This window comes from Euphorbia lathyris, chromosome 5 (assembly GCF_963576675.1).
Source record: "Euphorbia lathyris chromosome 5, ddEupLath1.1, whole genome shotgun sequence".
Classification (NCBI taxonomy): domain Eukaryota; kingdom Viridiplantae; phylum Streptophyta; class Magnoliopsida; order Malpighiales; family Euphorbiaceae; genus Euphorbia; species Euphorbia lathyris.
In genome coordinates, this window is record NC_088914.1 from 73,778,572 (window position 1) to 73,793,040 (window position 14,469).

The window sequence follows — 14,469 nt, forward strand, 5'->3', positions numbered from 1 at the left end:
CAACACATACTATATATTTAATTAACCACTTACACATATCAAACACGAAGATTGAACCAATAGACAATTTATCTCAACTAATCAACGTGGCAACAAACACATAATGAAAGGTACTGTATATTTAATTAACTACTCACCTCAATTTCGAACGATAACGCTAAATTAGCAAGCCACGATGATCTATCTTCAATTGATACACCTTTTTTATATCTAAAACAATAACCTTTCCTTTCTCCAGAATCTCTAAACGGTTTGCGGCCTCCTCCCCCCAAAACACAAAAACAAGTTTCATATATATATATAAGTAAAGAAGAAGTTTACCCTACCTAAAATTGATGTAAATAAACCATTATTATTTCTTTTTTATTATTATTGATATTAATAAACATATATATAATTGTTTTAACCTATTAGAATTCAAATGCCTACACTTTAGCTCGTCAAACAAATAATTAGTAACTATATTAATACTAACTTATTATTCTTTAAAAAAAAACTACTAATTTATCACAAACATTAATATATAAAATTTTCTTTCAAATATAATATATAATATTAATATTTACTTTTATCAAAATTAATAAATTTTAATTAATTATTTTAGGATCCTAATTTTAAAGATTTACATGTACAAAATAATAATATTTTTTTTACGGGCGTTACAGTTCTTCCCCTCTAAAAAGAATTTCGTCCTCGAAATTTAAAAGTAAAGTATAATGAAGTTATTTTGACTAAAACAAAATGCATTGTCAACACTATTTAATATAGAAGAGAAGTTTTAGAAAGTGCAACTAGCAGACTTAATTGATCGGAAAGAAACAATCGTAGAAGTAAGACTATAAAGAATTGCCAATCTCCATCTTCTGAAGAAAAAAAAATGTAAGTTTAAGGAAAACTACAATACTAAATAATTATATATATATATCTATTTATGTACGATTTTGAATAACACATGAAAATAAAATGAAATGAGACCCAAAGGGACTAATGAATTTTCGTAAAAGAAAAATTATCACTATTAACACGTACACGAATGAACCATTGAATCTATCTTCGTTACGACAAACTATTAATTATCATATGTTCCTTGCCTTACCAATCACATCGAACATTCATTTCCTCAATAATAATCGCATCATTCTGTATGTCACTGACCAAATTCATTAAGTAAGTCACAACAGTCACGTAGTTTGAACCTTATCAATAATGTCATCGATATAACAAAAAAAAATGTACAAACGTCATCAACAGCTTCATATTTTCATCTTTAACACATCAATCAATCAAACACAAAAGTTACAAGTTTAGCCATCAGACACATAAAGTAAATAAACAACCATAATTATACATATAATTAACCATTTACTTATATTCCGACTCATAGGTTAATCGATAAATGATCCTTCACTGATCACGGTTAATCATTGTATCCTTGTTCTTCACTAAAACTTTATGAAGCATCTCAAAATTTGAATTGGCTGTAAGACTAGATGAGCCGCTTAAAAAATAATAATAATAATAGTAGGGTTTTCTAGTAATTAAAAAAAAGCAAATTATCAGATGACGATATAATAAATCTGTGTATATCCTCTTTCCTAGTTGTAGACAATAACTAATAATTTTTATTATTATTATTACCCTAACTAATTTATTTCTAGAATTAAATATTTACAGATGTTACAAGTTTCCTCCCTAAAGAGACTTTGGTCTTCGAAAATTTATGTACTAGCCATCACCTCGACTGTAAATAAAACTATGATCTACTATACTTTTGTTATGCTACTTTGATAAAGTAACATCTCACAGACTCTGCTTCCGTTTGGTTTACTTGCTATGTGGTGTATTCTGTTTGATTATTAGTATTTGATAAAACTATAATTGACTGTATTTGTTAGTATATAAAATGACTAGCATAGACATATTTTAAGTAAATATATAAAAAAAATTAAATAACAAAAAAAAAATTATAATTTATTTTTTTCTTCCATAAAGACCTATATTTTTTTTTAAATTAATCACGAATAAAATGTTGGGTTTGAGCTCGTCAATTTTCTAACAAGTCGAATTTGAACATGTCAAAGCTCGACTCGACTCGATTACAACCCTAATTTAAAATAACTTTGGAGGAAAATCTATACAAGTCCCAAGTTGCATTTTCCTTGAATAACATATAATTATTGATTTTTTTTTTTTGGAAACAACATATAATTATTGATCAATAAAACATTCTTCATAAAAATAATAATAATAAATAAAAGTAAATGCTCTACGTAGTTTGCTCATACAATTTATAAACAACAAGATAACATATGGAAAAGCCTTTTTTTTTTAGCTTCAGTGGAGTTGTCCAGAAACTAGCAAAAAAAATGGACTAAGATAATCAAAATAAAAGAATTTGAAAGCAATCAAACTAAACATGGTGCAGTTTTGTGCAGCAAAAGAAGTTAAATCTCAAGGGTTTTTAAGGGAAAAATAAGCAAACCGCACAAGGAAGAAAAACAGGATTTTACTATTTTAAATTTTTAACCAAACACTTTATTTGTTCATTTTAGAAGGAGACAGCAACATCAGATTGAAAAAAAAGAAAACAACATCCTCTTAATATTAGAGCATGAACAACAACATCATTCCTATGAAATCTCACGTCTCTATATAAACATATGCACATCAATTTCATACTGGTAAACGCTCATGCTATTTTCTACCTTATAGGAATGTTATAAGGTTTCTAATACCCCTAGGAATCGTAAAACTGACGCTCTGATACCAATTGTAACATCCCGATCCAATACCATGTAGATATTGTCCGCTCTGACCCAAATCCAACACTTTGGGCCTCACGGCTTTAAAACACGTCTTCATGTATTGGATTCTCATCTTACTAATAAGCCCCAATCACCCCCTCTCCATTTCCGATGTGGGATTCAGTTCATTCCTGCCCCCATCGCCATCCCTTAGGGCCGCTCCTTGCTCAGGCCTTCTACCCCGGCGCCACCCACTCCGGACCGGGTCGTTACAGGCCCACCAGCTTCCGCCTGGTTCGTCCCCGAACCACACATCGTACGTGGAGAGTCGGCTCTGATACCATTAAATGTAACACCCCTTTTTAAAAACCGTCAATTTCGAGACCAATAGTAAATTTCATTTAATATACTAATAAAATTCAAAAGCACAATTCCATTACGTTTATAAATGCATTCCAATAGATTTAAATAAATGAAACCAAATGTTTAAAATTTACCAAAAGTACACACAAGCTAGACTATTAGTAATATAAACCTAATAATGACGATTTTTATTCCTGAAAAGTGGTGGTGGCAAGGGGTGAGCTGCCGACTCAATAAGATAGTTAATTAAATACACAGTTCAACAACATGCGCATACAATAGTTTCGTGCATTTAATTTACGGGTTATCATGCAACAAGTTTACCAATTTAAAATTTAATAGTCTTTTTATTTAAGGGCCCTGCTTACTCTAGTCTAGTAATACTCAATGGTTGCTTGGCCAATAAAATCATATCATGGGATACCCTGTCGTAACAAATACCCGGTATCCCGTCTCTAGGTACCCTGTCGTAACAAATACCCGGTACCTTAACACCCTGTCGTAACAAATACCCGGTGTTTATATTTCACGTTATCACAATATTCATTTTTCTCATTTCGGTCGCAACCATTGAATATACTATCCTAGATAAGCTCTTATTCTTATACTTTTCTAGTCCTTCATTTTATCTAGAGTTTATCAACTGTATCATTATCGATTTCCATTCTATCCCTAATAAGTCTCGGTCTAAAATGCATTCATGTTCTCACAACCATCAATATCAAATTCAATTCATTCACGTCACCGTAGTCATCATAAATATCAAGTATACATATCAAACATATAAATCAAATCATTAAACAATTATTCCACCAAGTCAAATATGACACCCAAACATACAACAACACATACTATATATTTAATTAACCACTTACACATATCAAACACGAAGATTGAACCAATAGACAATTTATCTCAACTAATCAACGTGGCAACAAACACATAATGAAAGGTACTGTATATTTAATTAACTACTCACCTCAATTTCGAACGATAACGCTAAATTAGCAAGCCACGATGATCTATCTTCAATTGATACATCTTTTTTATATCTAAAACAATAACCTTTCCTTTCTCCAGAATCTCTAAACGGTTTGCGGCCTCCTCCCCCCAAAACACAAAAACAAGTTTCATATATATATATAAGTAAAGAAGAAGTTTACCCTACCTAAAATTGATGTAAATAAACCATTATTATTTCTTTTTTATTATTATTGATATTAATAAACATATATATAATTGTTTTAACCTATTAGAATTCAAATGCCTACACTTTATCTCGTCAAACAAATAATTAGTAACTATATTAATACTAACTTATTATTCTTTAAAAAAAACTACTAATTTATCACAAACATTAATATATAAAATTTTCTTTCAAATATAATATATAATATTAATATTTACTTTTATCAAAATTAATAAATTTTAATTAATTATTTTAGGATCCTAATTTTAAAGATTTACATGTACAAAATAATAATATTTTTTTACGGGCGTTACACTGCAACCCGAATATTATTAAAGAAAGGAAAAAGAATACAGAGGGAGGAGAAAGAATGGAAAAAACAGAAAAGGAAAGCAATAAAGTTAAAGAAATCTAACGTGAGCTACGTTACATAAGTCATCAAAGACGAAGCTCTGACAGGAAGATGGTGCAGAGGACCACCATAATGTTGAGTCAGCTGATTGTCCGATGCTTGCGAGTCGATCAGCCGCCTGATTACCTTCCCGAAAGATATGAGTTGCTTTCCAATTCATTCTTGAGAGTTTCTGAAGACAGAAATGCCAGACTTTCCTGATTCGCCAAGGGACATCTGTGGACAATTTGTTGAGGAGGTTAACTGCATATGTGGAATCCGATTCTATCCATAGATTTCTCCAGTTTCTATTCCAGGCTTCGTCAACTGCCATGATAATGGCCTGTAGTTTAGCAAGATGAGTGGAGCAATTCTGCAAGGGGGAAGCAAAACAACCAAGCACAAAGCCTCTATAATTTCGAAAGATCCCTCCTATACCAGCATGTCCATTGGGACTCGAGGTGCCGTCCGTGTTGATTTTGCACCAGCTAGTCGGGGGAGGCAGCCAGCGGACAATTTTGAAGTTTGGCTCAGGTGGAGGCCGTGAGCGGGTAGCTGTAGAGACATCACCTTCTCTAATCAGATGCAGCAATTTGTAGTTAAGCATTTGGATTGAAGGGAGGTCTTGATCAAATATTGTTTTGTTTCGAATAAACCAGATATACCAGACGTAGGTGACAGCCGAGAAGATCCATCGTTTTCTGTGACACGTGCTGGTTTGAACGAATCTGATCTGATTGCAAAATAAGTGATTTTTAACTTAATTGAATATCTTTAAAAAGAACTTAATCAAATATTTTAAGTGATTAAAGAAATAACAGTTATTAAATACATTAAAATTAAATAAATACTTATATTTTTATTTAAATGATTAAATATATTATCAAACGGAATAAGTTATTTCTATAACTTTCTTAAAAGTATGATTTTATAGTAATTTGTTAAACAAAATATATTCAAAACCCGTACAATGAGAAGTTCTATGAAATTCTTTGATAGAACATATGTAATGAATCCGATTAATAAAAAATGAGATACATATCATAACATTGAAAAATAATTAGTATCAAAGTCAGTTTTAGGAACAACTGACCTAGGCGTACACCTAAAGCCTTATATTTAGGTTTTTATTTATTTATATAGGGTGGTCTTCAATCTAAAACTTATATTGATAGTTATTAATATCTCAATTATTAAAAATTGAAGTTATAAATAATTATTATTCTTTATCTAAATTTAATAGTAACAATATATAGAAAATTAGAATGTAAGACTGTTGAAATGAATCAAAAATTGACAACAATAATACAAATTATAATGTCTTGGGACTAGGGCATACTCCAATAAGTGTTGGACATTTTTTCTAAAGTAGCAAATGTTACTACTGCCTCTCGTTGGACTTCTCAGCCACCCAGTTCTATGAAAGTCAACTTTGATACATGCTTTTTAATGCAGATCAAGTTCTTGGGTTTGGTGTGATAGCCCGAGATTTTGAGGGTAGTTTTCTTGCCTACCGTAATAGTAAAGTGGCTGGTCCTAATGAAGCCTTAGTTGCAGAGGTCTGTCTTGTCGCGAGACTCTGAGCTATATAAAACAAAAAAATTGGTCCAACGTTGTCTCAAAACTCCTTTTCCACTTCTTTACTACGTGTTATTTTGGATGATTGCAAGTCTTTATCAATTAACTTAGAAAATTGTTGCCTTAGTTTTGTTAAGATGTCAACAAATCAATTTGCACATGTCTTAGCTAAAGCAGTTGGTTCTGTATCTGATTGAGTTTGATTCTCTATCCCACCCGCTTTTCTCGGTAATGCGTTTATCGCTGATTTATAACTCCCTATTTTCCTAATTTTTTTAATAAATAAACAATTAAATTGTCATTGTTTTTATTTTTTGAAATAAAATGTATTTATCTAAACAAAGTTGTGTTATATTTGTATGCATTACTGGTTTTGAGTATAATTTGGTTGAAGTTTATCCAATCTTTTATGTTTTAGATTTAGGGTGAGTACCATACCATTCGAGAATTTAGAAATCTCCAGAATTGTATCTAATACAGTTGACGGTACAATTCAGTTCGGTCATAAAAAAAGAGGCAATAATTCTGTATTTTTTCTTAGATATTTGGTCCGGTTATAGAATCTCCAACATATTTACTTAGTAATATTAGGAATTTGAGATCTCCAGAATTGTACCTAATTAAGTTAACAGTACAATTCGATTCAGTCCTAAAGAAAAGGTCAATTGTTCCATTAATTTTGAATCTTTTTATTCGAGTATTCAGTTCAGTTCAATAATCTCCAAGATGCTCAGCACTAAGATTTGTTTTCCTTAAATAGGGCTGTAAGTGAGCTGAGCCGCTCATGAGCGGCTCGGTGTTCGACTCCATAAAAGGTGGATCGTGTTTAGCTTGATTTATAAACGAGTTGAGTTTGAGCACGACGAAGCTCGACTCCAAAGCTCGCGAGCATACTCGTAGGTTCATAAACAAACTCGATTATATTTGTGCATGAACACATTTGGTTCGATTATTTTTGCTAATAATAATATTGCTATAAAAGGGGAAATGTAAATCAATTGCAGTTTTGTGTTAAAGAAAGTTTAAATCAATATAATTAATGAGTTGTTCGCGACCGAAGTTCATGAACTGAATTAACGGCATGTTCGCGAGCAAAACTCGTGAACAAACTCGTTAACTAGCTCGTGGGCAGCTTACAAATAGAATATTGAACTCGAGTACAGAGTCTGAACAGTTCAAAGCTCAACTCGACTTGATTCGATTACAATCCCAAATGTAAATTAATATTTAAAAAATTAAATAGAAGGGATAAATATAAATTAGGTAGAAAAAGAAAAAAATAAGTCGAAAGAGAAACGAAAGGAGCCAACAAAATTCAGCGGCCCGAAATGGAAGTTGACACAACATAAAGACCCGCAGAAACAATGTACCACAATACATAACGGAGAAGAGAAGGAGCGGAGGAGAAGAAGAAGAAGATTCGACGAATAAAGGTCAAATATCCTGGATTAACATCAATTCATCTATGGGCCCCACCATGGAGACCTCTCAACCTAGTGGAGCCCTTTCCGGAGACGATCTCTCTTCCTTATCATCGTCGCCGGCCTCCGTTCTTTCTCGCTGGACTTTTGCTTTCTCCCGGCGTTACCAGCACTTGCTCGACAAGACAGTTCCTCACATTTTCTACCGATGGATCGCCTGTCTTGCCATCGCCCTAATTTATGCTATTCGCGTTTATTTCCTCCAGGGTTTCTACATCATCACCTACGGCCTCGGCATCTACATGCTTAATCTCTTTATTGGATTTCTCTCTCCTCAGGTTGACCCCGAGATCCAGGATGGCCCTGGTCTCCCTACCCGTGGATCCGACGAGTTCCGTCCCTTCGTTCGCCGTCTCCCGGAATTCAAGTTCTGGTACGATTGCTCAGTTCTAATCTTATGTTTTTGTTTTATTCGTTTTCTTTAATTTTGTCAATTGCTGATCATGATGAATTTAGCCAATGCCTACGAAATTAGGCAACTTGAAATTGATTTCACTTATTTTACTTATCTGCTTTGTGCAATGTCGGTGGCGATCTTAGGATCTAACATTTGATATGATTGTTAACTAGTCGGAATTGTGAATTAAGCAGGCAATTGACATAATTCTTATGCTTAATTTAATGATTGTATCCAATTTTTTTTAGGAAAAACAGAATCTACCCTGAAGAATATGAATATGTTGGACTTCAATTTCTATTTGTCATATAATTGAGTTAGTAATAGATGAGATGCGTCCAATGACAATGAGTAGAGATGGGAATTTACCTAATTGAAGTGATACCGGAAACGTATGCCTTTGCTTTACTCTTTCTTTTTCATGTGTATTTGTTTTTGAGGTTTCCATATTATGGATTATATATTTGTTCTTCATAATTTTAAGAGAATTATTACTATCTAATGTCTTACCTATTGACTACTATATATATCTGTTTTAGTTTTACTATACTTTTCCTGAGTTACAAATTTTTGCTTTGGCATTGAAGGTACTCTTTCACCAAGGCTTTCTGTATCGCATTTTTCATGACCTTCTTTACCGCATTTGATGTTCCTGTGTTTTGGCCGATACTCCTTTTCTACTGGCTGATGCTGTTTGTTGCCACAATGAGGAGACAGATAATGCATATGATCAAGTACAGATATGTTCCATTCTCATTTGGCAAACAGGTATAGAAAAATTGGAATGTGTATCTACTTTTTTTTTTTTTTTTTTAAAATTTCATGTTATTTCATTTTTCTCATAGAAGATGAAGGGTGGGATGTCATCCATGTCCCAGACCTACAATTACTAGCATGTGTAACAATTTTGCTGGGTGTAGTTCTGGTATGAGACAACCACTGTCTTCTGAAATATATCTTTTTCATATACTTCTTTCTTTTCGTGTATAGCGATATGATGGGAAGAAGGTACCTTCAACTGAAAGCGTGAGCCTACCTAGGGATTGAATTCCTCAGGTAACCATATGTAAATTGTTTGTTCTTCTTCAAAGTTTCTGTTGCGATGGTGGATTGATCCTTTCAGCAATTCTATGCTGCAGATAGAATACTAGAAGGCTTTTTGGCTGTTTTAGAAGTTTTTCGGAGAACTAATTGTGGTGCAAAGAGTGACTATTTTCGTTCCTTTAGTACCGCAGAATTTTTACTTGGCAAGCTTGCATATGTCATGAAGATTTTAGCTTTCAGATGGCAAAGTTGTCTTTCCTTTATCATTGAACATTTTGTATAGAGGACAGCATGCCGCTTTTTACGAGTTAAAATTGTTCATGTAATGAATTGTAGTTTAGAGAGAATATGGCAAATGCTGAAGCATTCCGCTAAATTAAGTCATAAATTGTTCTTTATTCAGTAAACATGCCAATTTGTCCTTCAGAAATACCATCACCTGATTGAGAAGTTCATATTTATTGATATTCTGGGATGTGATTTTTTGAGTTACGAATTTCCTTAACATCATACACATCATACCAATATCAGCTGTTCATGTGTAAAGTTTGTATAAAGCTCGTATGGATTATGTTACTGTTTACTCAGAATAGAATCTAAGACTAATAGTGCCTTTCCCCGGGCCACAGGGCTTGCTGCCTGGTTGATTTTGGTGTGGCAACAGTGTGCTGATTCCTCGTTTTCTGTGGGGATCCAAAGTGTGCTGATTCCTCGTTTTCTGTGGGGATCCAAATTGGCGGGAACGAGGAATTCCCGAAATAGTTGGTGATAAAGATGGGGACTAGGGGGGGCATATTGTCCCTAAAGTCGAAATGGGGATGGGTAAGGATACTATTCCTGCCATGTTCCTGAATAAATTAATTCCTGAACCCTTACGGGACGTTTGGTATTCTATTGGATAGGGATAGGGATAAAGGTTGGGATCTATTGGATAGGGATAGGGATAAAGGTTGGGATAAGGATAAAAATATGATAGTTGAGAATTATTATTCAATGTTTGGTACATGGGATAGGGATGAGCATAAAATAATACATTTTACTATTTTAACCTTATTTAAACTATGTAACATTAATTTGAGGGATAAGATGGACTTTTCTATCATATTAAAATCGCAGGAGCTTATCCCACCTCCTTATACCACCCCGCTCATGGGTATAGGATTTGAGGGATAAGAAGCTCATCTCTCATCCGTCTCACTCTTCTATCTCCCAAACAAACATGGGATAACTTATCTCGTGTTTTTTATCCATATCCCATCTAACAAACACCCATCTCCGAACTTTTATATAAAATATGTTAAACTGAATATGGAAACCTATTTTAACTCTTTGCTCTAATTCTAATTATACATTGCACATTTTGCTTACTGCATATGAAAACCAATTAACTCTTTGCTCTAATTCTAATTATACATTGCACATTTTGCTTGCTGATCTGACAGGGCACATATTTATTCATCATTTCAGATAACTAATATATAATACCCCTAGCTAATGTTGATAACATGAGATAAACGTTCATAACTATCAAATGATTTAGTATATAACTCAATGTGTTAACAAACAATATGTTTTCCTTATAAATGTGTTGTAACCTTGTTTTTTTTACATTATCTGATTGTTTCAAGCATCGATTCTATGTCATACAATCCGAAATTGTATGTTGAAATAATCTAAAATGTTTATAAGTCGGTTTTTCAGTAAATTAATGGTTTGAAATCACTATTACTGGTTACAAGTAATTTATTGGGTTTATTAGTAATTAATATTTTATTTGTAGGGATGGGTCCCATCACCAGTTGGGATTCATATGAGGAGACAGAGATAGAAAAATGACCAAAACCTTTAACAGGATTCTCCGAATCCATTCTTGCAAGGGTTGGGAATAGAATGAGTAATGCTTAGGCCTATAATCGAGCCGAGCCGAGCTTTGGTCTTCTCAAACTTGGTTCGTTATAAAATTAACGAGTTTGAGTGCGAGTCGAGTTTTGGATTGTTCAAGCTCAGCTCAGCTCATTAGAAAATAAACGAACTCGAAAATCCTCTTTGAACTTGGTTCACTAAGAAAATTATGATGCTCTCCAAATCTGAAAAAAACCGGAGGTTATTTGTATTCCTCGGAAACCCCCGTCCTTTCTGTTGTTGCCAGCGCTTTCCCGGGCCGAGCCGGAATTCTTTATTAGAAAGGGCAGGCAAAGCCCGAAGGCTGCTATCCCAATAGGCCAGCGGTCCATGTAGCTGCTGCGCCCGCCCCCTTCTTAGTCAATGGGGCAGCAGGTTTAACTATGAATCCATGAATTGTTTGTGAGTGAATTTTTAATTATATTTATGAAGTTTACTCGAATAGCTCTTTAATTGTGTATATAAAGAAGTTTACAAGCAAAGTTCGTGAATAAATAAACAAGATGCTGACAAATAGTTCGTCTATTACTCATTTATCATGTTTGTGAATGAACTCATCAAATAACAAATGAACTAATATTAAATTTAGATATTTGTGAACTAACACAAAACTATATAGTTTTCTACAAAAACTAATTTGTTCATAAATGTTTTAATCGAGTCTGCTCACCACCTTTTGCCTGCTCAAGATCAGCTAGCTTACGAACTGAGTCTGTAAATTGTGCTCACGCGCGGTTCATTTACAAATCGAGCCGAGCTTTTATCGAACCGACCACCAAGCAGCTCGGCTCATTTACAGCCCTAGTAATGCCTCCCGTCTCGTCACAACCTCTCTGGTTATGCTTTGTGTGTATAGAGTAACTACTAACTGCAGCTGTTTGCAAATACAGACAGTGTGTGATCTTTTTAAACTTATGTAGGACTTGCTATTGGTGATTCTCAATACCTTGTAGTTATTTGGATTTATGTTGTTAAAAAATAAAGCTCAGTTTGGGGATTGAAGCTGATTGATTTTGCATTGAATAACATTTAGTGGGGATAAATTGTTGGAGATTAAAGGAGCTACTTATAAGTAAATGCTGCTCTCTCAAAGGGAAAAAAGAGAGTATATTCATTGCCTCCTATGAGACCTCGGAGTTAAACATTTGATTGTTACACACCTCAAATCTGTCAAAAACTCTTGAATAACAATGCTTGAGAATATCATGATTATCAACAAAAAAAAAACAAACAAGAAAACCTGCAGTAAAAGTGTTTTTGAGTCTGTCATCAGGAAAAACAACTCTGCTCTCAAAAAAATGTTAAGAAGGATGATTAAACTCCATTGAAATGAAACTAACGTGGGTTGTAATAACCATAAACCCCATAGAATGTCTGTGCCAAAGTAAGTACCAGCAGCACAACAGCAGCAAATAACGAAAGAATCGCCCAAGGATTCCCGAAATAGTTATGTTTAAGACTCGCTCTCCAAGTATTCCATTTGTGATTATAATACTTGTTTACATCTTGTGACAATGTTGAAAGATAACTGTTATTAATATCGAAAACAACTTCTTGGCAAAGCCTGTTGAAAAGGTCTGCAACTTCTCCATCACTCCCAAGCCAATGTTCTATTATCCCATGATAATGCAGGTAAGCTACATCTTGTGGTGAATTGATCAAGTTATCCATGAATATCACATAAGATGTTATGTCACTTGTGGTATCAAGATGACATTGTTCAAATGCTATAAGATTAAGAAAAAGAGACTTAGTTCCGTCATGGATTAAGAGTCGCGGAATTCTTAGAACTCCGTTTTTGAACTTTATATCCCAGAATCTATCCGTCTTTCGCTTCTTGAACTTTATACCTGCCTCTCTCATCTCTGTCACGCAATGTATCAGCTGCGTCCGACGTTTATCAGCAACTCTGTTCGCGCTTGACCATCTTCTCCTCCAAGCTCTCGGGACAGGTTTAGGCCCTCTTCGGAGGAGACTTTGGCGAAAAACATCAAGGCAATGGCAATGAACACCTCCTTGATCTGCTAACGGATCAAATGTTGTCGCGTATCCAAGTGAAGACTCGAGTCTAGTCTTTCTAGACTTCGTCAATGGTTCATCCGTTGGCATAAGTGGATCGAAGAACCGGACTGCAAGCTTGGCAACGAGCCCTTTCTGATCCGGTTGACCGAACTGAAGTCCGAGTAATCTGTCAAGAACAAAGAGTGGAATCTGATTCTCTAACATTATCATATCTCTCTGAATAGAATGCATGGAACCACGCATGGAAAAAATCGGATCACTCCTGGAATAACCAAGTTCTTTAAACCCTTCAGCTGCAGCACCTCTGAAAAGTTCAAGCAAGAAACAACCATCAACAACCATCATTTCAACGAATTCATTGCTGCTAAGTCCTGAGCTTCCTTCATAGCAACTTCTAGCTTTATCTTCAACTTCTCTTATAGAATCAAGATAGGTTTTGATATCTTGATTAGTCCGCTTCAACATATGGTGAAGCGCGCGCCATTTATGTCGGTCCATTTGGCGGAGACGTCTCTTGGAGTGATGATAAGGCCCCAAGGACACCATCTGAGGAACATAAGCCTTGTCGTCGCCTTCGCGGAGGTAATGAGGCACTCTATAAATGCAGAGCTTTTCCCATGAATCTGCAACATCATCTTGGCTTGCTTGCTCGAGCTTTTCCGTTATGGATATCACCCATTCATGATCATGATCAGGTGATTTTGTATGTTCTTCATGTTCTTCGTGTTCTTCTTTTTGTTGAATTTCAGGATCTTGTTTCTTCAAAATCGGCTCAGATTCTGATGGTGTCTTCTGATTCTGTTGTTGAACTTCAGGTAAGGAGGCAGCAGAAGCTACTGTTTCTCTGAGTTTGACAGTTATAAGGTACCAACTGAGAAGTTCTTTATTGTAAACTGCTACCATTTTTGTTGAAGAAAATAAGAAAGGGAGGTTGTAGAGATGGATCAAAGTGGTGATGTTGATGATGATTTTTTAATTGTAAATGAGGTGTTTTTCAAATGGGAACATGATTGATGATGATGATGATATAAAAGAATTGTTATTATTTTTTTAATGCTTTAATTGACCTCAACAGGTTCATTCATGGAGCCCTTTGCTTCAAATAATTTATATATTCTTTTTCTTTAAAGGAAAGGAAAGAAACTTTTAGTTGAAAGGTTTCATTCATAACTTTTGAGAATTGGTTACTTTACTTTTACTATTGGGATTTCATTGCCTGTAAAAGTAATGAAAAATAAATAGCTGAATGTGTTTTTGTACTAAAATGCAATGTTGTAGGCAGATCATCAAGAGAGGAAAGTCTATAGTTATTTTTCAGGTAAATTATATTCATGGTCACTCAACTTTTGTTTACTTTT

General features: G+C 34.2%; 2 protein-coding genes across 2 annotated transcripts; one reads left to right on the plus strand and one right to left on the minus strand.

Annotated features, from left to right (window-relative positions):
* The first annotated feature begins 7,595 nt into the window (after positions 1 to 7,595).
* LOC136231078 (protein RER1A-like) lies at positions 7,596 to 9,675 on the plus strand. The gene is made up of 4 exons (XM_066020333.1): positions 7,596 to 8,119; positions 8,731 to 8,911; positions 9,134 to 9,199; positions 9,283 to 9,675. Exons 1-3 carry the CDS (start codon positions 7,731 to 7,733, stop codon positions 9,188 to 9,190), a joined length of 627 nt encoding a protein of 208 aa, XP_065876405.1. The 5' UTR covers positions 7,596 to 7,730; the 3' UTR covers positions 9,191 to 9,199; positions 9,283 to 9,675.
* A 2,501-nt stretch (positions 9,676 to 12,176) lies between these two features.
* LOC136228619 (UPF0481 protein At3g47200-like) lies at positions 12,177 to 14,131 on the minus strand. Its single transcript, XM_066017056.1, has one exon. It carries the CDS (start codon positions 14,012 to 14,014, stop codon positions 12,425 to 12,427), a length of 1,590 nt encoding a protein of 529 aa, XP_065873128.1. The 5' UTR covers positions 14,015 to 14,131; the 3' UTR covers positions 12,177 to 12,424.
* Positions 14,132 to 14,469: the final 338 nt, after the last annotated feature.